The 21196-nt window shown below is 39.4% G+C and overlaps 2 protein-coding genes across 23 annotated transcripts in view; one reads left to right on the forward strand and one right to left on the reverse strand.

Moving 5' to 3' along the window:
• Nucleotides 1-12447, forward strand: part of camk2g1 (calcium/calmodulin-dependent protein kinase (CaM kinase) II gamma 1) — a 78713-nt gene extending 66266 nt beyond the window's left edge. For 4 of the 16 annotated variants that reach the window (XM_036572558.1, XM_036572561.1, XM_036572560.1 and 1 more), the window contains 8 exons: nt 98-142; nt 452-506; nt 3169-3273; nt 5503-5652; nt 7617-7692; nt 7861-7955; nt 8161-8409; nt 9513-12447. In XM_036572558.1, the coding sequence (XP_036428451.1) occupies nt 98-142; nt 452-506; nt 3169-3273; nt 5503-5652; nt 7617-7692; nt 7861-7955; nt 8161-8393 (759 nt within the window). In that variant the 3' untranslated portion in view covers nt 8394-8409; nt 9513-12447. The remainder of the gene's footprint in view (nt 1-97; nt 143-451; nt 507-3168; nt 3274-5502; nt 5653-7616; nt 7693-7860; nt 7956-8160; nt 8410-9512) is intronic. The other 12 variants (XM_036572569.1, XM_036572573.1, XM_036572570.1 and 9 more) reach the window with 5 other exon arrangements.
• Nucleotides 12448-13841: 1394 nt separating this feature from the next.
• The window catches only part of ndst2b (N-deacetylase/N-sulfotransferase (heparan glucosaminyl) 2b), an 80439-nt gene continuing 73084 nt past the window's right edge, over nt 13842-21196 (reverse strand). For all 7 annotated transcript variants that reach the window (XM_036572551.1, XM_036572555.1, XM_036572550.1 and 4 more), the window contains 9 exons: nt 20782-20910; nt 20497-20679; nt 20189-20285; nt 18558-18681; nt 18190-18364; nt 17713-17883; nt 17243-17349; nt 16803-16905; nt 13842-15160 (listed from right to left, as the gene is read on the reverse strand). In XM_036572551.1, the coding sequence (XP_036428444.1) occupies nt 15035-15160; nt 16803-16905; nt 17243-17349; nt 17713-17883; nt 18190-18364; nt 18558-18681; nt 20189-20285; nt 20497-20679; nt 20782-20910 (1215 nt within the window). In that variant the 3' untranslated portion in view covers nt 13842-15034. The remainder of the gene's footprint in view (nt 15161-16802; nt 16906-17242; nt 17350-17712; nt 17884-18189; nt 18365-18557; nt 18682-20188; nt 20286-20496; nt 20680-20781; nt 20911-21196) is intronic.

Genomic DNA, 21196 nt, shown 5'->3' on the forward strand with positions numbered 1-21196 from the left:
TTGAGTGTCAGTCAGAGGTTTGTTGCAGTGCATTTCCTCTGGGGAGGAGTGTTACGTGACAGAATCTAATTGTTATTGCTGGTATTAAATCCTGCAGGAGCCGCAGACTACGGTAGTGCACAACCCAGCAGATGGCACCAAGGTGAGCCCCTTCGCTGTATGCATTCTCTAGAGGAGGAAATGACTGAAGGAGTGCATACCGTACACATTTATATACTGTAAATTTTGCATACTTTATTTATTAATTTTTGCAACGTTTATAAACAACAGCTGTTTCGTTACGATATTGATCTGTTAATATATTTTTTCTCTCTCTGCCATGATTCTGTCCCATTTTTAATTTTTTTTCCCCCCACTGTCTCTATTCCCTTTCCACTCTCTTCACTCTGTTTACCCTCTCCTTCACTCTTTTCCTCACTTTTGTTCTCCTCCTGTCACTCTGTCTCTGCAGGGCTCCACAGAGAGCTGTAACACCAATGAGGAAGAGGATATGAAAGGTAGGAAAGGTACCCAACCCTTCTCTTTTTTTCTGCATGCCTCCAGCAATGTGGCCTCATGGCACTGAGGGCTGCTGTGATAATAGCAATCTCTCTCCTTGTTAAGCCCTTCCATTACAATCATTTGAACTTCAAACACTCTGCTGCATTAGACAGGCTTTAGATATGCCGCCTGTTTACTGGAATAGCCTGTGATTTATCAGTCTACCCTTGAGTCAAATGGTCACATATAATGTGTTGATAACCCCCCTGAAATTGTAAGCTAGTATGTTGTGTAAGTGCATAACGTAAATGCCAGTATTCAGTCTAATACACCTGGGTCGACAGGAGAGAGATTAAAGTATCCTGATGGTAGATCTATATCTGTAGCTGTGTGTAAGGCATGCATCACACACATGACTGCCCCCCCGTAGAGTTAAATATGGCTTACAGCTGTATGGCATTGTTGGCTGAGTCAGTGGCACACTGCTGCTATGTGAGATGTAGAAGTAATATCTAGTGGTAATCAGGTAAAGCATTCTCACACATGTACTTTCATATAAATAAACCATCACTTTCACACTTACTGCACAAGAAAAAGCTGCGCTGTGTAGACCGGCACACATATGCACTATAAACACATACACGTCTTTCTCTGATGTTGTGTGTAGCGTTTGGATGTACATCTGTATTTGTGTGATAGATTTTGTATGTGTGTGTGTGTTGTGTGTGTTCTCAGCTCTAGTGTTTGTTGTGAAATATGAATATAAAAATAAACCGTGCTGTGCTGTGTTAGGTTGTGTGCTGTGAACTTCCATTAGCATGTTTTGAAAGTACTTGTTAAGTCAGTGTTTTACATTGTTCTCTATGAGGGTGCAATAATGTACTGCTGTGGCATTCTTCTCTAATTTCCTGTCCTTAGTTACCTCTAACCTGAATAAACAGTAGGGCCTGACTGTTGTGAAAATGTTGTGATCAGTACTGATTTTAAGGAGCTAAATATTCTGATAACCAGTATTATTTCATATGGTTAAAGTGTTAAACATATTCCAGTAGTTACATTTAAATTGCTTTACTGACTGATATGATTGTCTTCAACTGTGATTAGAACCATTTCACATTTCTGTATTTGATGCAACCAAAGTTGTAAAAGTAGGGAAAACATTACAGTAGTGGCAGTGTTTACAAATTAAAATGTAGAAAACTCTCACATTTTTACATCCTCATAAATGTATTTACTTAATTTATCCATGGGAGATGTAATTTATTTGAATCAGTTCATTTTAGAGAGGAGCAAGCTTGGCAAGGGCTGCAAGCTTTTTTTTTTTTTGAGGGAAGGGAGCTCATGACACATTATCCAATGGTATCAGCGGACATTAGTTGTATAATGCTTACTAGAATATGTCAGTGTTTTGCAGGTTGGGAGTTTTGGTTGTGTTTTTCCCCTGTTTAATTCTAATTGTGTGTTGTACAGTTTCCAGTATTGTAAAGGGACAGGTTGTAGTCAGTGTTTCTATGTAAGTTAACTGACATGATAATGTTTAATAACTTCAGTGTTTGTGTTGAGAGCAATGATAGTTACTATACAAAGGTTACTATACAAAAACATCAAAACATACCAATCAACACAGTCGCCACACAAAACCTTGCTGCCAGTCCACACATTTCATTGACTTGTCTACTTAACATTAGCTGACTAAAGCAATACCACATTTTTTATTTTATTCAGATAATGCCATATATTCTCTTTCCCATTCAAAGACAACTTTTTTCCTTTTTTAAAATTGTATTCCTCTCCTGTGCGGGGGCCAGGGCAGTAGGCGTCAGTAGCCTACTTCTGATGTAGACCTTGACAAGCTTGCTCCACCAAACGATCGTCTATCATTGATAAATTAGGTGAATACCTTAAGGAGGACATAAAAATGTGCAAGTACTCTACATTCTCATTCATAAATGCTGTTTTGCCTACTGTGATTACTTCTGCTGTGTCATATATAACTGTCTGACTGACTGACATTTCTTAAATAACAGCAACACAAATTTTAGCATAATAAATATTGCATCATGAGCCAGCTTCTGTTGGGTTTTGAGTTATATTTGGGTTGTATTTGCTTTTTTTTCTTCTAAACCAATTATTGTTGCTTTATCACAAGATTTTCACTGATAAGATCTTATTGGCCAACTCATACATTTTGTTGGGTCCTAGTGAATAGCTACTTATCTGCCCAGCCACCTCAGCTGTGTTTGTCAGGTGATGAGGACAGGAAATTGAGAGGAGGCTTAGTGAAATATTTCAGAGTTCACAGCTGTGTCTGAGCACGGTGATTACTGGCACTGCTGCATTGCGCCATGGCCAGCTAGACGCTGCTAATTCTCCAGTGCCAATTCATGCTACTAGAGGGCTGGGCACAGATGCATAGATGTGTTTATAATGGAGTCCCATAGACTATTTAGACTGTGTCTGTGTTTTTATCTGGCCGAGACCGAATTAATTGAGCCGTTTTATCCAAACACGTCCTCTTCCAGTGGCCTCGTATGAACTTAATGCTAATGTGATATTGACAGAATAGCTGCATCACTGCCAAAAGCAGCGTGTGTGTTAGTGTGTTTTGGCCGGAGCTGGACATGAGAGCTGTGTGTGTGTGTTTTTCTCCCGGTGGTGTGTGTTGCGCTGGTCTTGGGGCCATGCCAGCGGAGAGTGCTCAGGGGGCCAGCAGTGACAGTGCGGTGATGAGTCAGTGCAGTGCCGGGGACGAGCCGCCCGCTCTGGTGGCCTCGCCACAGGCCTCTCCAGCCAGTAAGTTACCCACAATTCTCCGCTCCCCATTGGCTTCCTCTACCACCCCCCAGACCCACTCCCACTGAAAGTCTCGTCCCACTCTCACACCTCTCCAAGCTTTTTCCCCCCACTTCTCTTCAGTGTGTGAAGTGCCTTCCAGTCACTTCTCAACACGTGCAGCCACTCTTCCCCCTGATCTTCTTTTCAGATGAGGCCGTGTGCAGGTCTGCTCACATTTTCCTCTACTGTTCTAGTGTTGTGGCCTTACATGCCATGTTCTTCCAAATATTCCTCCTCTACACTAAGGATGGCCATTTTTAATTTCGCTACTCATATATGTACATTTCAAACAAATAGTATGTTAACATTCCAATGAGAATCTTTTCTGTTATTCTGAATAAAAACCATGCACTGTGTTTTAACATTCGTTCATTGCGTGCAGATAGCATAAGAAGTGGTGGTCTGTATCCTACTTAATTCGTTTCACTTGATTTAGTGATATGTGCTTTAGATGTATGTGAATTAATACATTACTTTGAAATATATCCGTACAGTTGGGCTGTATGGAAATGTGGCCATTTTGCTTAATGTCAGACGCAACATTAGCTGCTTGTTTCCCACATTGTTTACTATTCTGCATCACATGCTCAGTCAAGAACCTATAAAGAATAACAAGTAAAAAGTTTTACTTTTAAGATTCCAAACTATACATATTCCCAATTAAGTAAATGAATGCAGAGTTTTGTTTATTGAGTTTGTACATTTAAATAACCATCCCTACTTTTAACATGCCATCTTGTCAAAGCCTTTTTAGGGCCCCTTACGTCTTCTGTGCTTTTCTAACTCGTGTGGTCTCTTCCCTTTGTTTGTACCTGTTTACCTTGTGGATGATCCTTTCTAGCCTTTAGCTGTTTTCTTCCACAGATTTTAGATTTAAGAAATTGACTTGTACTCAGAAATCAGAGCCTTTCTGCCTTCAAGCTGTTTAGGGCAGCACCTTAATGTGCTTGTCTTTGTGGTTGATGCATTGTCACTCTGCCTTTGCTGTGTCTCACTGCTCTTGTGAATGAGATTGGCCTTCAGAGTACTACACCACTTTTACTTTGGTTCTTGAATCTTTGCCTTTTTTGAAAGAAAAAGAAAAATATTTTGTTAGATGGGTGGTGGTTGTATTATTGGGTGGCTTTACTACATAGTTGTAAGGAAGGTTATTTTTGTTATAGAGTAGTCATGAAAGTAAAGATAATGGAATGATTGTCCAAAGAAACTATGCAATAACTGCAACACACTGTCCATCCTCCGTCTTCATCCTAAACATCTTTACTTTTCTCACTTCCCCTTTTCTCGTTTTAGCTATTTTGCCAGTGTACATATTTTATTTTCTGCATTTTTGAGTATGGCTAAAATAGTTTGTAAAAAGATTCAAATTTACGCAATCTTTCCCTTTCGTTAAATGTCATTCAACCAAAGTCTAAAATGTCTGACATTTTCTCCTTCGGTTTTGCACTAGAGCTACAAGGCTAATGTAGCTAACAAGTAATGGACGCCTATACCACTTCAATTAGTATAGTGCAAACTGCAAGCTTAAATAATCACACTTTTCCTAATCGTGTTGTGTTGTTAGGTAATCTCAATAGACTTGTTTGTGTTTTATGAGACTATATCTTGTACTGTTATCTGTAAATGGACAAAATTATCTGACATAGCTAAAGGCAAAAGTATCAGCCATTTTGAAGCCTGAATTTTATCCGCACTGTAGTCCATTTCATAGACAACAGTATTGTACAGCGTCAGAAACCACTAAAGCAAGTCTGTTTGAAATTACTTAATGACTGACGGACTACGTTTGGGATAAGGAAAAAATTGTGTAAATTTGATTCTTTTCCAAACTATTAGTTTAAGAAGAGTGGTTAAAAGGGCTTTTCCTCTGTTTCCACTGATTTTGATTCCCCATTAACATCCTGTCTCTTTTTCCTCCGTCCTCTTCTCCATGTGTCATGTTTTCACTTAAAACAGTTCTTTTAATCTTTCTTTTAAATATTCATTAACATTTCATGTTTTTTCTTCATCTACTCGTCTGTTTTACTCGTAAAACAGTGTGTAATATGCTGCTGCCTTTTGTATAGGATAAAGAATGAGGCAGTGTAGCTTATATTAAATGCTTTTCCATGCTGATTCTTGGGCCTTTGCATGTTTCATGGTTAGATGTCACCAGAAGGGCATTGTGGTGCATGTTGTGTGTTGCAGCTCTGGTGCATGACATAAAGCGCATGGCGTGGAACAGTTCAGGACACGCTTCGTGCCCAGAGTTAGAGTGTGCTCAGTCTGTTCCTCATGCCACATCTCAGGGGGGCAGCAATGTGTCTGCAACTGCAGCAAGTGGGGCCGCAGCCCAGTGTAAGTGCTTCGGCTGGTTTCGGACACACACATACACACACTGGGTGTGCAGTGCTACCTGTTTGTGCTAAAAGGAGGAACTGTGTGATGTTAAGGGGGGCTGCAGTCAAACCTCTTTGGTCTGTTGCAAGTATGCAGAGGTTTAACTAGGCAGGGCTGTTGCAGAGTGTTTTGAGATACATTTATGTGATGAATATAATAGCAAAAATGTAGGACACGTACACACTCATTTGTGGTCATACATATGTCACGTGATTACTGGGGATGTGCATTTTGATATTCATGAAAATATCTGGTACAGTACAAGTACAATAAAGAGAAAAAACAACATTATAATGAGCTGTGGCTTATCTTTTAAGGTGACAGCCCTGGCCTATGAGCAAAACTTTACAGCTGTGTTTAAACATAAAATTTGTGTTCTCTGAATTCTTGGTCTGTAGATTTTCTCTGTCACATGTAAAGAAATGCCACTGGTACCCAAATAGTAATTTCTGTTTTTTTTTTTTTTTTAAATACAAGCACTTTTAACAGAGTACTCGAGTACCTGCACACATCCCTAGTCATTACATGTATTAGGCTATGTTCACACAGCAGGTAAAAGTGGCACAAATCCACTTCTTTCCCTTCATATGTGACACAGACGTGTTGTCTGTGTGACAGTGTGAACAGCAAAAGCCACACAGAATCCGACATTTTCAATTCCACTTTTTTCATATGTGGTGCTGAAATCTGATATGTATCCGATATGTAGCAATGCGACTCAATCTGAACAGACAGATTGGATTTCATTTGACTTTTTTACGTCACTCCAACTCTACATTCATCATAATTTTGCGCTGCCGAGACCACCATAAATACTGGGGGTGATGTTTCTGTACAAAGATGAGAAGAGACTTATTCAAAAACCGTCCGTGTTTGAAAAGATTTCGAAAGAAGTGGCCGAACTCGGCTGTAGGAGAACAAGGCTTCAGTGACCAAGAAAAGTTAAATAGGCTGAAAGCAAAGTTTAAAGAATCCAATGAAATGAACCAAAGAAGTGACATTCTGGGTGATGAGCCCAGCTGTCAGTCAAAGAGGCTTCATGATCGCTCCTGTAGATGAAACAGAACACTCAGGGAGCGACTGGCGTTCGTTGGCAGTCATGATTGTTTACCTCTGGATGAGCCACGTGAAGCAACGTGACACATTGTTCTTTTGCACATACAGGTCAGTTTAGGAGCTTGATCTGTTCAGACTAGTGTTGTATACATTTAAAAGATATTGTGAAAACCATCAGATTTGGTGAGAAAATCAGTTTTGGGCCACTTTTACCTGCTGTGTGAACGTAGCCATAGTGTTATACCGATACTGATACCGTATCTCTATCATCGCTGATTCTGGGATTTAAATACGGTATTGATATCTGCATTAGAGAATATTTCTTGCATGTCGATAGAGAGAACTTCACTGAAGAAAGCAGATTGTCGAGGTGTAGAACTATTTCACACTTGAGACAAGCAGTAATATAACAGCAGTATTTCACACTTGAGACAAGCAATCTATAACAGCAGTAATTTTCTAAGCTTAACCCTGAACCTAAACTTTAATCTATATCCCCATTAGCCAAAAAGAATTGTTTTTGACCTTTAAGTTTAAGCAGTGACAAAGCAATTTACAAGGTCAGGACCATTGTGTTGGTCCTGACGTTGGTTGCCCTGTTTTCAGGACATTTTTCTCTTGAAAATGTAACCAACACATACATAAACAAAGTATACTGTAGTGAAAATGAAGGACCAGTGTTCTGCTTTGTCCATCCTGAGACATTTTGTGGTTATTTGCTTATTTTAGGTATTGACCGGAAATTGCATGTTGCTAATCATGATCTCTTCTCTGTTTTCATTAACCCATCTCCTCACCCCTCCACAATTCCATACTTTCCTCTTATCTCTCCACTCCTTGCCTCTCTTTTCTTTTCTGCTGTGTAGCTCGTAAGCAGGAGATCATCAAAATCACAGAGCAACTGATCGAAGCTGTGAACAATGGAGACTTTGAAGCGTACACGTAAGAATGATACAAATACAGCAAACTATAAAGAGCATAGATGGCTTATAAACTTATAGATCATGACTGCTAGCAGTATTGAGAGTGTATCAAGAAAGCTTGCCACACACAAGCATTGTTTTAATTTAATGGTTTTTGGAGTTGAAAGTGTATTAATCTGCATTTCAGGAGAATCTGTGACCCTGGCCTGACCTCATTCGAGCCTGAAGCTCTGGGTAACCTGGTGGAAGGGATGGACTTCCACAAGTTTTACTTTGAAAACTGTAAGTCAGTTGTAAGCTAAAATGCTACAGTTCATAAGCAGTGAAGGATTATTATTATAAGGTGTAGTAGTGGACTATTCTGTATTATACAGTGTGAATGACTACAGGCTTGAAGAATCTTGCCTGATGTTTTCAGCTGATTATTGTTGTGCCTAATACTTAATGAAAATGAAGAACATTTAGAACATGTTATCGCTTGTTACAGTGTTAAGTAAGAACAACAAGCCGGTGCACACCACCATCCTGAACCCCCATGTTCACCTGATTGGAGAAGATGCAGCTTGCATTGCATATATCCGGCTGACGCAGTACATCGACAGCCAGGGCCGTCCGCGCAGCTGCCAGTCTGAGGAGACCCGCGTGTGGCACCGCCGAGACTCAAAGTGGCTCAATGTGCATTTCCACTGCTCAGGAGCGCCAGCCGCACCCTTACAGTGAACACTGCGGGACAAAGGTTTGTAGACTCGGCTTGGGTATCTCTGAAAGCCACCAGAGTAGTGTGCTGTGTCACGCAGCATCACACATTTTTAGTCATTGTTTTTAAACGGGAATTCCACCAATTTTTCAAAATTCTTAGAAGAATCCAGTCCTTGAGATGTAAACAGTCATTCAGAGTGGTTTGATGTGAATTGGTTCACTGTAGAGAAACTTACAGACTCAGATTTCTTTACAGTGGCGGTGATAGGAACCAGGGGTCACTATGTTTACAACACAAATATAGCCAATTTATTTACAACCCAAAACCACCAGTGAACCCACACATATCTTCTTAACCATTAATAACTTTCTGTGAGGGAGCTTTTAGAGGTGGATGTCTGGTTCCTATCACTACCACTGTGAACAATTCTGACTCTCTAGAATGGAGTATTTCACACCAAACCACTCTGAATGGCTTTATCTACATCTTAACCAGTTAATTATGTTGCATTTTTGAAAATCGGTGGAGTCGACCTTTAACGAAACTGCCTTGAACATTTGGCATCAGTGCCTTTTGGCGATTTTCAGCGCTGCTCAGTTGTACTGCATTAAATTACATAAAGGACGTGATGTGACTTGACATTTACGGAGAGAAACGATTTCAAGATAAACAGACAAGTGCTTAATGCTAATCATACTTTAGTCAACATTACAAGCTTAGTGTTTTTTTTTTTTCTATCTTTTAGCTTGAAAACACAGTTTGTGAGGTGCTAGTTGGCTGATATCAAACATGATAGGTTCACTAAATGATGTTTAAAGTTCTCCATTAAATTTATGTAAGAGCATAAAATGAGCTTTAGCCTGATTTTATCAGCACGCTCACGCATTCTGTGCAGTATAGATGTACTTGTGTATGGTGGCCTTAAGATTTGACAGCAATTCTTTATAGAATGATTCAGTTATTCTGGTATGATTCAAAAAACCAAAAAAAACCTCATACACTTTACACAGTAGTCCATTATAGACCATTAAATTGCCAGTTTCAGATCTATGTGATGCGCTTTTACACCATTTTATCTTTTGTTCAAAAGTAAATACACTTGTTTTAGTGTTCTTTTAAACTCTCCTCTCTCTTTCCAGGTTGTCCGGATTCTTGAGTGATGGGAGTGTTTCTTCTTTGTGGCCGGATGGGCACATTGAGGCCGGCTGGACGACAGCAAGCTACAGAACATGCCATTGAAGAATTTCGATAACATCCAGTCCAACTGTCAACACCACCTATCCTGTTTAACCTTTGACCAATAGGAGCCGGCCGCGGCTGTGGCCCCACCCTCGGGACGGTGCATGCATCTGACGCCCACATGGGGGCGCTGTCTAGTCCTTACCCATGGAACCATCTTTTTTGCCCGTTAAAGATGTCTAGAAGGTGTTGTAAGTACTGATCTATGAATTCATAAATATACTGTATATTGTTAAAAAAAAAAGCTACAATCAAGTTTGAAAAGCATTTATGTAAGTAAAATGGAACGGGGGTGGGGAGGGGAGGGTCACTACATAAAAAAACAACAATAAAAAAAAACAAAAAACAAAAACAAAGATAGACTCTTGCCCTAAACTGGTAAAGTTTATAAGGGCGTAATCTTAATCCTCCATCTTGTACACTTTGTAGATTTTGGATACAAATTGTTTAGAGAATTAAGGGAATGTGTCAACTAATCAGAAAGAGTGTCATTAACAAAAAAAACAAAACAAAACAAAAAAAACATTGGGAGAGTACAGACGTACTTCATATCAAGAAGCACCAAAGTGTAGTCTTTAGGCTTTTAAAAGAGTGTTTCTGTGTGCTTTTTTTTAAACTTTAAACCAAGGTCTGTGGGAAGGTTTGAGTTTTTCTGGGTGTTAGTATTGTGTGTTAATGTGGAACTCTTTTCTTTCTTTCTTTCTTGCTTTTTTTTCCTTTTTTTTTTTGGACTGAGGCTGTATCAGACAGAAAGTATTTTGTGTTACGTAATTTGAATTTTTAAGACTAATTTTAAAGCTTTTTTTTTTTTTTAAGTTAAACTTAATATACGTGTAAAGTTCTATAAATATATATTTAAAAGAGATCAAGTGAAATAAGGTTCACCTCCAGGGTGTGGGGAAAACAGTTTTTTTCCTGTGGCTCTGTTGTGCGTGTGTGTTTGTGTGCGTGCGTTTGTATGGACTTACTAATAAACTTAGACACGCCACACTATTCTATTACCTTAGGTAGACCGCTCCAGCTCTAGTTGAATGCGTACCGGAGAGTGTTTAATAGCCCGAGCGAACAGACCGAGCTCTGTCTAAATAGCACTAAGTACTACTACTAGTCCTAGAGAGGCCCTTCTGTTTTACTTTAGTTTTCATAGATAGGAATAAAAACACTCAGCCTGCCTCTCAAAACCCATTTTAGAGTCAGAATTCATGGTACTGATGGTCAACTGCCTACCACATTGAGATACTATATTTAGCAACATGGCACAAGCTCAAAGAAAGCAAGATTGTGGAGATAACGTCTGTTTGACATTGAGGTGTTTCAAATGCTAGCCTGAAACCACTCTTAGGCAAGTGCTGGGAAGTTGGTGTGGTGGAAGTAAACAGAGGCTGGAGCACAGGCCAAGGATGTGAAACATTCTCCTCAAATGAGATCATCACACACTGCCTCTTCATAGACAGAACAATACACCCACACCCAGATCCACACATGCACACACACTCTTAGTGGAACTGTTCAAGTTTGTGGCTGTTTCTACTCATGGTGGTCTTGTCTGAATCACCCTGTCCTAAATGTGTTGTACTTGTGGTTCACATTGGTGATGGGTTTGTACACTTGTTAATGCTGTGTAGTACACACATTAAATCCATCATTAACATGAAGTGAGAGGGTAAATCTCCTCACTTTACATGAAAAGTGACATGCATTCAGCTTTTAAGATCACTCGTGATTTACTCATCTTTCTTTAAACATGAGTCAGACATGTTTTCTGAAGAATTACAGGGTTTAAGGCTTTGGTTATTATGAATTAAGCTTATGGTTCTTGTTACAGCACAATTAGCTTGTTCCAGCTTTGATGAGAGGTGGTTAAAAAATAAATTAAAAAATAACTATTCATGTCACATGCTTCGTTTCAATAGGATATTGGTAAGCAGCAATGTAAAGTGTTCTGGAAAAAGGACAAACATAAATTTATATATATATATATCTCCACCCCCCTCTGCGGAATAAAGGATTATTATAGTTGTTTTTTTGTTTTTTAAACAAAAGAGTTCTCAGTCTGTGTAAATACATGTAGTGTTCACACATCCTTCATCGAGTGTAGGGCTTTGGTACATATCAGCACTGTAACTCTGCACGTGTGAGTGTGTGTATGTGTGCGTCACCTTCATCACAAAGCCCTCTTAGTGACGTCATCAGACTCTGTGATGCTGTTTTAAGCTTGTATTTTGTTTTATTTTTTTGTTTTTTTGTTTATTTTTTGCGCTTTTTGGGGAACTGCTGCCTTGCCTGGCTGAGTCAGAGTTACTTTTTTATTTTTATTTTTTAAATCCATCCAATAGCTCCGTAGAAACCGAAGGGAAAAAAAAAACAAAAGTGGACACACTAAACCATAGGCTATTTAGACATATAAAGCAAAATCTACCCCCTGCCCAAAAGCTAGGAATGAACACTGGGCCAGGATCTACCCAATGTGAGGGGAAATCCTAATATGCAGCTTAAATAAAGGAACGAATATGCATGTCTACTTTTTCTTGGTAAATCTTTTTTCAACTGTCTGTGTTTACTTGATTCAAATGGGGAAAATCTGTTATAGTTGCATCTCTGAAATGAAAACCACTCCATTTGGGGATTATACATAAGTGATATACCACGTTTAAAAAGAAAAAAGTAAAAAAAAAAAATTAAACAGAAGTCTCAGCTTGGAATGCTCCCCTCATTCAGAGTAAAACTATTGCATTGTAATGGTATACTATTGGGCTACGTATATACTCGGAGTTAAAACATGGATGCTGGATTTTGCATGATCATACATTTAATAAAACCATGAATTGACAACTATCAAGTGTTTGTCTGAATGTTAGTAGGTCTTCATCATAGTTTTGGTTATTATTGAAACTGGATCTTGGAAGTATTTAATAAAAAGACCATTTCAGCATGTGCAAACTGTTTTCTATTGCCTTAGCTGCACGTTAATGAAACGTTGATAGCTTAAGCACGGTTAATGGACCTTTTAAATAAAGTGTGTTGCTACTTTGTGTAGCAGTTAAAACAGAACTGTGTACTAATGAACAATGCATTAAATATTTTCATGGATTTAACAGTGGAGTGCTTGTAGGGTGGGAGATTATGGCCAAAAAAAAAAAAAAAGTACCTTTCAGGGTACAAATGCTGTCACGGGGAGTGGAGGGGGGGGTCCCTCAAGTACACAGCTTCAGTCACTTTACTTAGGGAACATACTGTACCATATTCTGTTGCAGTTATTTAAGCTTTTTTCATACTTGGTTATTAAAAGGTACAAAACCCATTTGAAATGCACAATTGGTTCTTAAGTACCATGTACCTTGGCAGGGCGGATACATTTGCATTGTACCTTGGAGGACTAAAATGATGTTATACACTGTCAGGAAAAAATGTACTATCATGATTGAATGTGTTTTACAGTACCCTAAATGTATTTATTCTTTCTGATACTTTAAGATAAATTGGATCAGAAACTGTACCGGTGACCTATCAAATTCAGACGCTATAAAAAAAAATAGCATAATGGCTTTTTTTTTCCCATATGACTGCAAAAATTAACTCTAAGAAGGATCAAGAGGAAAAAATCAAACTGACAAAATAAATGAAATAAATATGAATATGGCCTAAATGACCTGACTGGCTCATATCCAGTCAAGCTATTTGTTATGCAGGCTCTCTATTCTACTCTATTTTATATTGATAAATGCAGTTCAAGTACTCATGACATACACAGTGAACTCCAAAAACCATATCATGATGTTATTCATCACCATAAAAATGCATCAGTATCCTGATACTGCCCACCTATACTTCACACTAGATCTTATTTACTGCGCATTCTTAATAGCTGTACTCTTTAACTGTGTCCAAGGGGACTGTTTATACTGAGTGCTGTTCTCACACTCGGTCTCTCTCTTACAGGCACTCACACACTTTCCTTCCTTCTATCTATCAGCACACAGTTTCTGGTGGCTCCCAGAGGAACAGAGCAGTCTTATTTAAAGTCTGAGTTTGCTGCTGTTGGCCACCGGGACCTCGGTGCTCTGAAATGGAGGACAAGTTGTTTCCACATGGTGATTAATCAAACTCTTTCCTGTCCTCCGCTCTTCCTCCTATCTGATAAAGCAGGCTGCAGGGAAAGAGAGAGAGCACACTCTATCCTATCTCAATTCAAACATGCATGAGAAAAGAGGAAACTTAACACGTCCAGCTGCCATTTTGTGCCTTTATTTGCAGATGTGGGTTGTTTTTTTTCCAACCTGATTTCAAGTTTGACCAAACAAGACAACAGATCATACTACTGTGAGTGGATATACAGTTGAGCCACTGTGACTAGCTTCCACTTATATGCACATACACAACCATACATTCACAATCTTACTCCCTCAAAGGCAAAAAAAATGTCTCTGAAGCACAATGTATGTCTCATTTTGGCAGATTTCTTTCAAAACCCTTTTCGCAGTTAAGTTTGGCACAGTCATGTTGAGCATTAGAGCTTGGAATCAATGCTGAGCTATTTATCTGCAGTTAAAAGCTTCAGCCGGCCAAATCTGGTCATCAGCATGGCTTTCACACTTTTCCGTGTAGGCACCTCCACTGCCAGTTCGAGTAGGTTGTGCAGCTGCCTGTGATTTGCCAGTCTAGCAACATTGATGGCCACTCAGTGGCATCAACAAAATTCCAGTACAATTTCAAGGAGTCAAACTGCTTAAAGCCATTTTGAAAATTGCAATGTATTCAGGCTCTGGAATGTTGTAGTATTTAGGTTGTATGAAGTTGCTTGTGAAACAGCCAAAACTAATTCCTGGCATCTATCATTTGAAAAATCCATTACGAGTCAGCGAATGTCAGAATATCTTAAGCAAGAAATTCAAATACCTCTCTGCTTGGCAGAATTAAACACTTATTAAGACCAGCCTGTGAATTTCCTACTAGGCCAGCAAATTCCTTCACATCCACTTAGCTAAGTGTTTCGACCCTCTCGAGAACCTGTGCATAAGCCTCATTTACCAGAGGCTGTCTTTGTAGTTGAGATGGCACCAGTCCATAGTCCTTTCATAACACATTGTGAAACACCATTTCCCACAATGCAAATAATGAGCTCCCATGTCCATTACCACAATGCCATTAATGAGCTCTAGTGTCCTTATTTTGGCAATTAAATAAAAGTATACGGTCCTCCTCCAAAACTCACTGAGGTCCCCTTTTGCTCTGATTCAAACCCTCAACAGCCTGGGTTTACTACAGACACCCCTGGCGCCACTCTTTTTGGTTTGATGTCCACACAGTATGGAGGCTAGCAGGGGGGCCAGCTGTCCTCTCTTCTCCAGTCACACAGGGGCGCTGTTTTCTCCGCAGAGCAGGCTTCTAGCTGTGGTTCTATTTGTGATCCGGCTTCTAGGTGTCAGCTCCAGCTGGAGTTATGTAGTTCGTCTCTGAGCCAGGTTGGCAGAGGCTGACCCAGCCGCTTCAACATCCTCAGCAGCTCCACGTTCTGCTCCCGGTAATGCTCCGACAGGAAGGCCCGAGACTGGACATCACAAAAACGCAAGTCTAATTATGTACATGTATTTGTATGTGTGCACAACAATGAGTTTGATGAACATGCAAATACAATAATAGGTTACCATTCATGCAAGAGATACAATACAATATTGAAACTGTGAGCCTGTTTGCACCTTGAATTAACTTGCATTCCATGTAGGATCTTATCTTGACAAACCTTGGCCTGAATACACTTTTTACTACGAACGATTTAAGCCCGGCTTGAACGCTTTCATCAGCCCAGAGTGCAAGAAAGCTTATGGGGTACTCCAGCCTCGCTTATCCTTCATCTTTCGTTTTATTGGTTATTCTCTCACCTGCTACCAAGCATTCAGCAGACACATTTCCGCTGATGTAATTATATACGGACAGCAAAAACACATTCCGCTTGCACTTGTGTTGAATGTGGTCCGTCTCTGAGCACCTCTGAATGTGGTTTGAAAGTTATGATCATAATACAACATGATCCAGTCATTGAAAACACTTTAATGCAAGGTGTAAACAGGTCCCTTAAGCTCTCGGCCAATACCCGTCTGATGTTTTCTTTAAAAGCTACTAAGCTTTAAAATGAGCTATCTTTAATGAAAGCGCCTCACTTAGTGCAAACACTACAACCCCACAGGAAGAATGTATGTTATTTCAGGCTAGACATGTTACAGGACTGCATCTGTTTCATTCTTTTATTTTCCCTGTGACCCAGCATTTTTCCAAGAGTTATCACTCCAACATAAATAAATAAATAAATAAATATATATATATATATATATATATATATATATATATATATATATATATATATATATATATATATATATATATATATATATATATATGTTGGAGTGATAACTCTTGGGGAAAAAAAAAATATATATATATATAAATAATATGAAAACCTCATGCTTTTATTGAACACTCATATTTGATACAAGTGTTTATTTACTGTTTTGCTGCACTCATTTTTGTTTCCTTCAATAATTCAAAATTTTCTACCTTCTGTTCTCTCATAGCTGATTTATTTGCTTTTTCTCTGCAAACCATTTTGAGCTGCAATTAAATATATGATGCCATATAGAAGTTATTATTAAAAAGTTATTAATAACAAATGCTAAAACAGCTGATTATTTAATCTGAGGCTCTAAAGTATATTTTGGGAGAGACATATGCTGCAGCCAGGCTAACTTAAGAGTGCAACGCAATACTGTACAATAAATCTTGCAATAAATAAACTGAGGCTGTTCTGTACTTCGCCAAGCCTCTGGCCTACTTTCTGTTTAACTGTTACTGGCTGCTGTTCTATTAATGCCTGCACTGTTTAATTCAAAGAAGCTTATAATGGGTAACGCTGCTGAATAACTACAATATACCCATCAGTGCTAAGTGTTTTTAGCAGAGTCATAAATCCAGTTGATAATGTAATTGTAATGCTAATAAAAGAGAGTAAAGAAGAGAACAGATTCCATTTACTTATGACACAGCTCTAATGCGTATCTATCCTGAAACTTCACGAGGAGTCAATAAATGTGATAGATGAAGGTTAATAAAATAGTCATATTTCAAATTAATGTTCTTACAGACTTCATAGTGTTGAATGGAATATAAAGCATTAATGCAGGACAAAAGATGATTACCTCAGGGCTCATGTCTGGGTATTTTCTGCCTTTGCTCTTGCCTAAGCAGCGTGAGCGACCAGCATCCAGCCTCTGACACCAGAAACCTTTACTCTCATCAAACCTATACATACACAGACACAGAGTGAAACCTGTTTAGCTCCTAACTGCTACAGAACAGACTATCACAGCATAAAGCAGGGACGTCCCTTCATATCTGCAGAGGGCTGGTGTGGCTACAGGTTTTCATTCCAACAAAGCAGGAGGACACATGACCAGCTGAAGACTGAGACTCAACTGATTAAGCAATTGGAATCAGGTGTGTTCCTGCTTTTTAGGAACAAAAATCAACACTTCCGGCCCTTTGTGGATAAGATTGGACACCTCTGGCATAAAGACTCAAATTGGTAACTTTAATAATTTGAATGTCCAGTGTGGGCTACAGTAATGGTCATTCTTACGTCAGCGCCTGAGTGTAGTTGAAGGGTGTGACTCCCAGAAATTTCTGCACACTGTCCATCACCTGGGCTGGGTGAGACCGCAACTGGAGTCCGTCCACAATCAGAAGCTACACACACACCAGCAAAATGTAAAACAGACACACTACCACTGTAAATGTCAGTAGTTGATTTGTTGGAGCATAAACTTCAAATCAATTAAAAGTCAAGAAAAAGTACATAACTGGCTTTGAATAATCTTTGTGTTTGTTTTTGTGTGTTTACATAGCACTGTGCAAAAGTTTTAGGCACCTGAGAAAATTATATTTAAAAAGCTGTTATCTGGGTTATAGAGTAACAAAGTGCAACTGACGTGACTTATACTACTATTTGTGTTTTCTTGTCCAAAATGTTAGTTTGTGACAAACTGAATAAAAACAAATGCTACACTTAGACTTGTCCAATAGTGGTTGTTCAAGAGAATGTACGGTTACCTGGTTGGGCTGGTAGTACTGGAGCCAGTGCTCTACATGGCTGCTATAGTATCCGGGCTGCAGGCAGCGGCGATGCAGAGTGAGCAGAGCTGCAGGAGACGAGGGGCCTGCAGAGATGACCTGGTGAAACGTGTAGTTCAGAGCAACAGGGTCCTGGTGAGCCCTCTGATGCTGCAGGGAAAGAGAGAGAGAGAGATAATGAGCCAGTGAATACATTAAACAAGTACTCCAGGGTTTCAGCCTCATCTCTGTCTGCTGCATCTATCAGTTACCACAGACAATACCGTAACGTTTCCCTGCACTTATTAAAAATAAAAACAAAAAAGAATACGGAAGGAGCATTAAGTACAGGAAATGTGACCATGTGGGCTGACAAAGATTAGCTTAAAGATAAATAAAATGCTAATAAGTGTTAGAGGGATTTTTAAATTGGAGGAATTTCTCTGCACACTTGTGCACAAACACAAACATACAAACCTGGTACCAAGAGTAAGCTCTGTCTGCAGGGTTGATGAGGATAGTGATGATTTTGGCTCTGGGCAGAAGTGCAGCGGCTCTCTTAGGGACGACCTCAGTGTCAAAGTAATTAGCGCTCTTCTCAAACAGGAAGTCTGTGCTCACATTAGAGGGCACTGGGAAAAAGTCCATGTACCTGATGGAAAAAAATAAGCCAGAAGTCAGGAAGGACAAATTATTCCACCGTTCAGTGGGGAACCCATGTGACCTTATAAAGGACAAAAATGTAGCGCAATGTATTCAGGAAACTACAAATTCTATGTCTCATATGAATGTGAGACCCTGTATGGTTAAAACGGGGTCTCGGGCTGGTGAAAGCCTGTACTTACCAGTCAATTCCACGCAGGTAGTTTGGTCCACTGAAGAACTGCACCTCCTCAAAGGTGACTGGGCTGGAGAAGCTTGCAGTGATGGCAGGGTGGAGGGACAGAAATGCATGCAGAGCAGTAGATCCTGCAGTAGGAGAGAGGAGCTGTAGTGTTAATCATTTCATTAACATACAAAGCAATACTTTTGCGAAAGTATTTGACCCCCTTGAAAGTCATCAAATTCTGGGTTACAAATGACCTTTGATATTTTGTACTGTTATTTTATTTCAAATAACTGACCCTCAAAATGAATTAATTTAAAGTGATACTGGTTCTATAAAGAAAATATTCTGTGACAAAACTATTAACTGTAAAATGCTGTTCGCATAAATATTCAACCCCTGTGCTGTGGAATCTCCTAGTTTACACAAACGAAAGATATTACCCTAATGAGGATACAGATATATACCTGTAAATCATTAAAGAAATTAATCTTTTCAGGAAAAAAGACCCAGTTAATTCAAGTACCATTGATCAGACTGTGAATCTGAAGGAAAACAGAAATTAAGACCAAAGATATAGACATGCACAAGATAGGAAAAGGCTACAAAATAATATCCAAGTGTTTAGATATCCCAGTGAGTGCTGTTGGATCAATTGTGAGGAAACAGAAGCTCCATCATACCACACAGGCACTCCCTAAACAAGACCATACCCCAAAATTCAGCATCAGAGCAGCACGGAACTCATGGAGAGGCCAATAAATCACTTTGTATTCACTGAGGAGTTCAGTGGCTGAGACTGAAGTGAAGAGGTGCACCAGTCAATGAAAGAAACCATTACTGCAGAAAAAAACGTGTGGAGTTTACAAGAAAGAATCGGGGTGATCCAGCTAAAATGTGGGATGAGATTCTGTGGTCAGATGAGACAAAAACTTTCAGGTTGGCGTTTCAGCCAAAATTCAAAATGCTATGTGTGGCACAAACCTAACACTGTCTATTCCTCAACAAACACCATCCCAACAGTGAAGTATGTGGGTGGCAGCATCATGTTGTGGGGATGCTTTTCCTCAGCAGTGACTGGGCATCTTGTTAAAAGTGCAAAATACCAGGAGATACTATAAGACAACCTGCTTCAGTCTGCCAAAAAACTAAACCTTGGGAGAAACTTCACCATTCAGCAGGACAGTGATCCCAAACACAAAGCCAAAGCAGCACAGGAGTGCTTGAACAACAAAAAGATGAACGTTCTACCATATCCTAATCAAAGTCTAGATCTCAATCCAACTGAGAAGCTGTGACATGACCTGCAGCAAATTTGCCAGGAAGAATGGACAGAAATTACTTTACTTTACTTTACCAAACAGTTTGCAAAGCCAGCAGAAACGTACACAAGTCAACGTATAGCTGTCTGAATGGAGTTACTTGTGCAAGCAGCATTTTTCAGTTTTTGCTGCTGACAAATAATGAATTTTGATGCTGAAAATTTAAGAGCATGTTGGTTTGTAATAAAAATACTGGCTGGAACAATCTGCCATTTGTAATCAAACAAGTGTGATGAATGTTAAGGGAGCTGAATGCTTGCACTGTATGTATAAAACAGTAACAAACAATACCAAAACTACAAATATTCAACTTTCACATTGCACTTACCTGTCTTCTGAGGGCCAATAACCAGGAACTTGGGTAGCCTATCACATGTCTTCTCTTTAGACCAGATGTCTTTATGCCTCTTATCATGACACGGATTCTGCTGGGCAGAAATCACATTAACCTATACACAGCTCACAGCTGAAACACATTTCAGCACTTAGTCTTTTGGTATATGGCTATGTAAATGAAGAGAAAATACACAAATTTTAACAGCACAAATTCAGGTTGTAAAAAAATTCAGCAACTAACGCACAATCAAGCAGCCTGATCACCAATAAAGCACTGCTTTGGAGTGTATTAGCACAAACCTGCCACAAGGGGTCTCTCTCATCAGGAAAGATGCGAAAGTATTTTTCGGCCAGGCGGACTGGAGGCAGAGTCTGTAAGCGCAGATGAGTCCAGCACTGTACAAATTTCACCAGAGACTCGAAGGTATACAGGCCCAAGCGGTCATTTCCATAGTTAGAGAGATGAGTCATGAATATACTGACCTGAGAGTGGGAGAGGGAGAAAGAGTATAGTGTACAATAAGCTGGAGCATGACTACTTGAGGTAGTTTGTGGGTGGGTTTGTGTGTGTGAGATGTGACGGACCGGATTAAGCAGCACAGTAAGGAACAGCTCTCCTCCACGGATGCTCTTGTCCAGTTCCTGCGGGCCTCCTGGGTAATCCTTATAGAAAATGGTGTGTGTAAACAGCCCACAAGTCTGCCGTGGAAGTACCTGACAAAGAAACATAACTGCACTTTAGGTATTACTCAACACTACATAATCAGTGAAATAATTAATCCGCATGTGAGTAATGAGTGAGTGAGAGAGTAAACACTGCATTAGAATGACTGTTGTATAATCATAGTGTATTCATTTAGCAATTTGTAATTGAAAACATCTACAAAGTGGCCACTTTATTAGACACACCTACTTTGTTGGTGCACCTTGTGGATGTAAAGTTAGAATTGATAGCTCATATTTTTCCCCATATACAATTTGTGTCAGTCAGCCTTTGGCC

The sequence above is a fragment of the Colossoma macropomum genome, unplaced genomic scaffold (assembly GCF_904425465.1).
Source record: "Colossoma macropomum unplaced genomic scaffold, Colossoma_macropomum, whole genome shotgun sequence".
Lineage (NCBI taxonomy): Eukaryota > Metazoa > Chordata > Actinopteri > Characiformes > Serrasalmidae > Colossoma > Colossoma macropomum.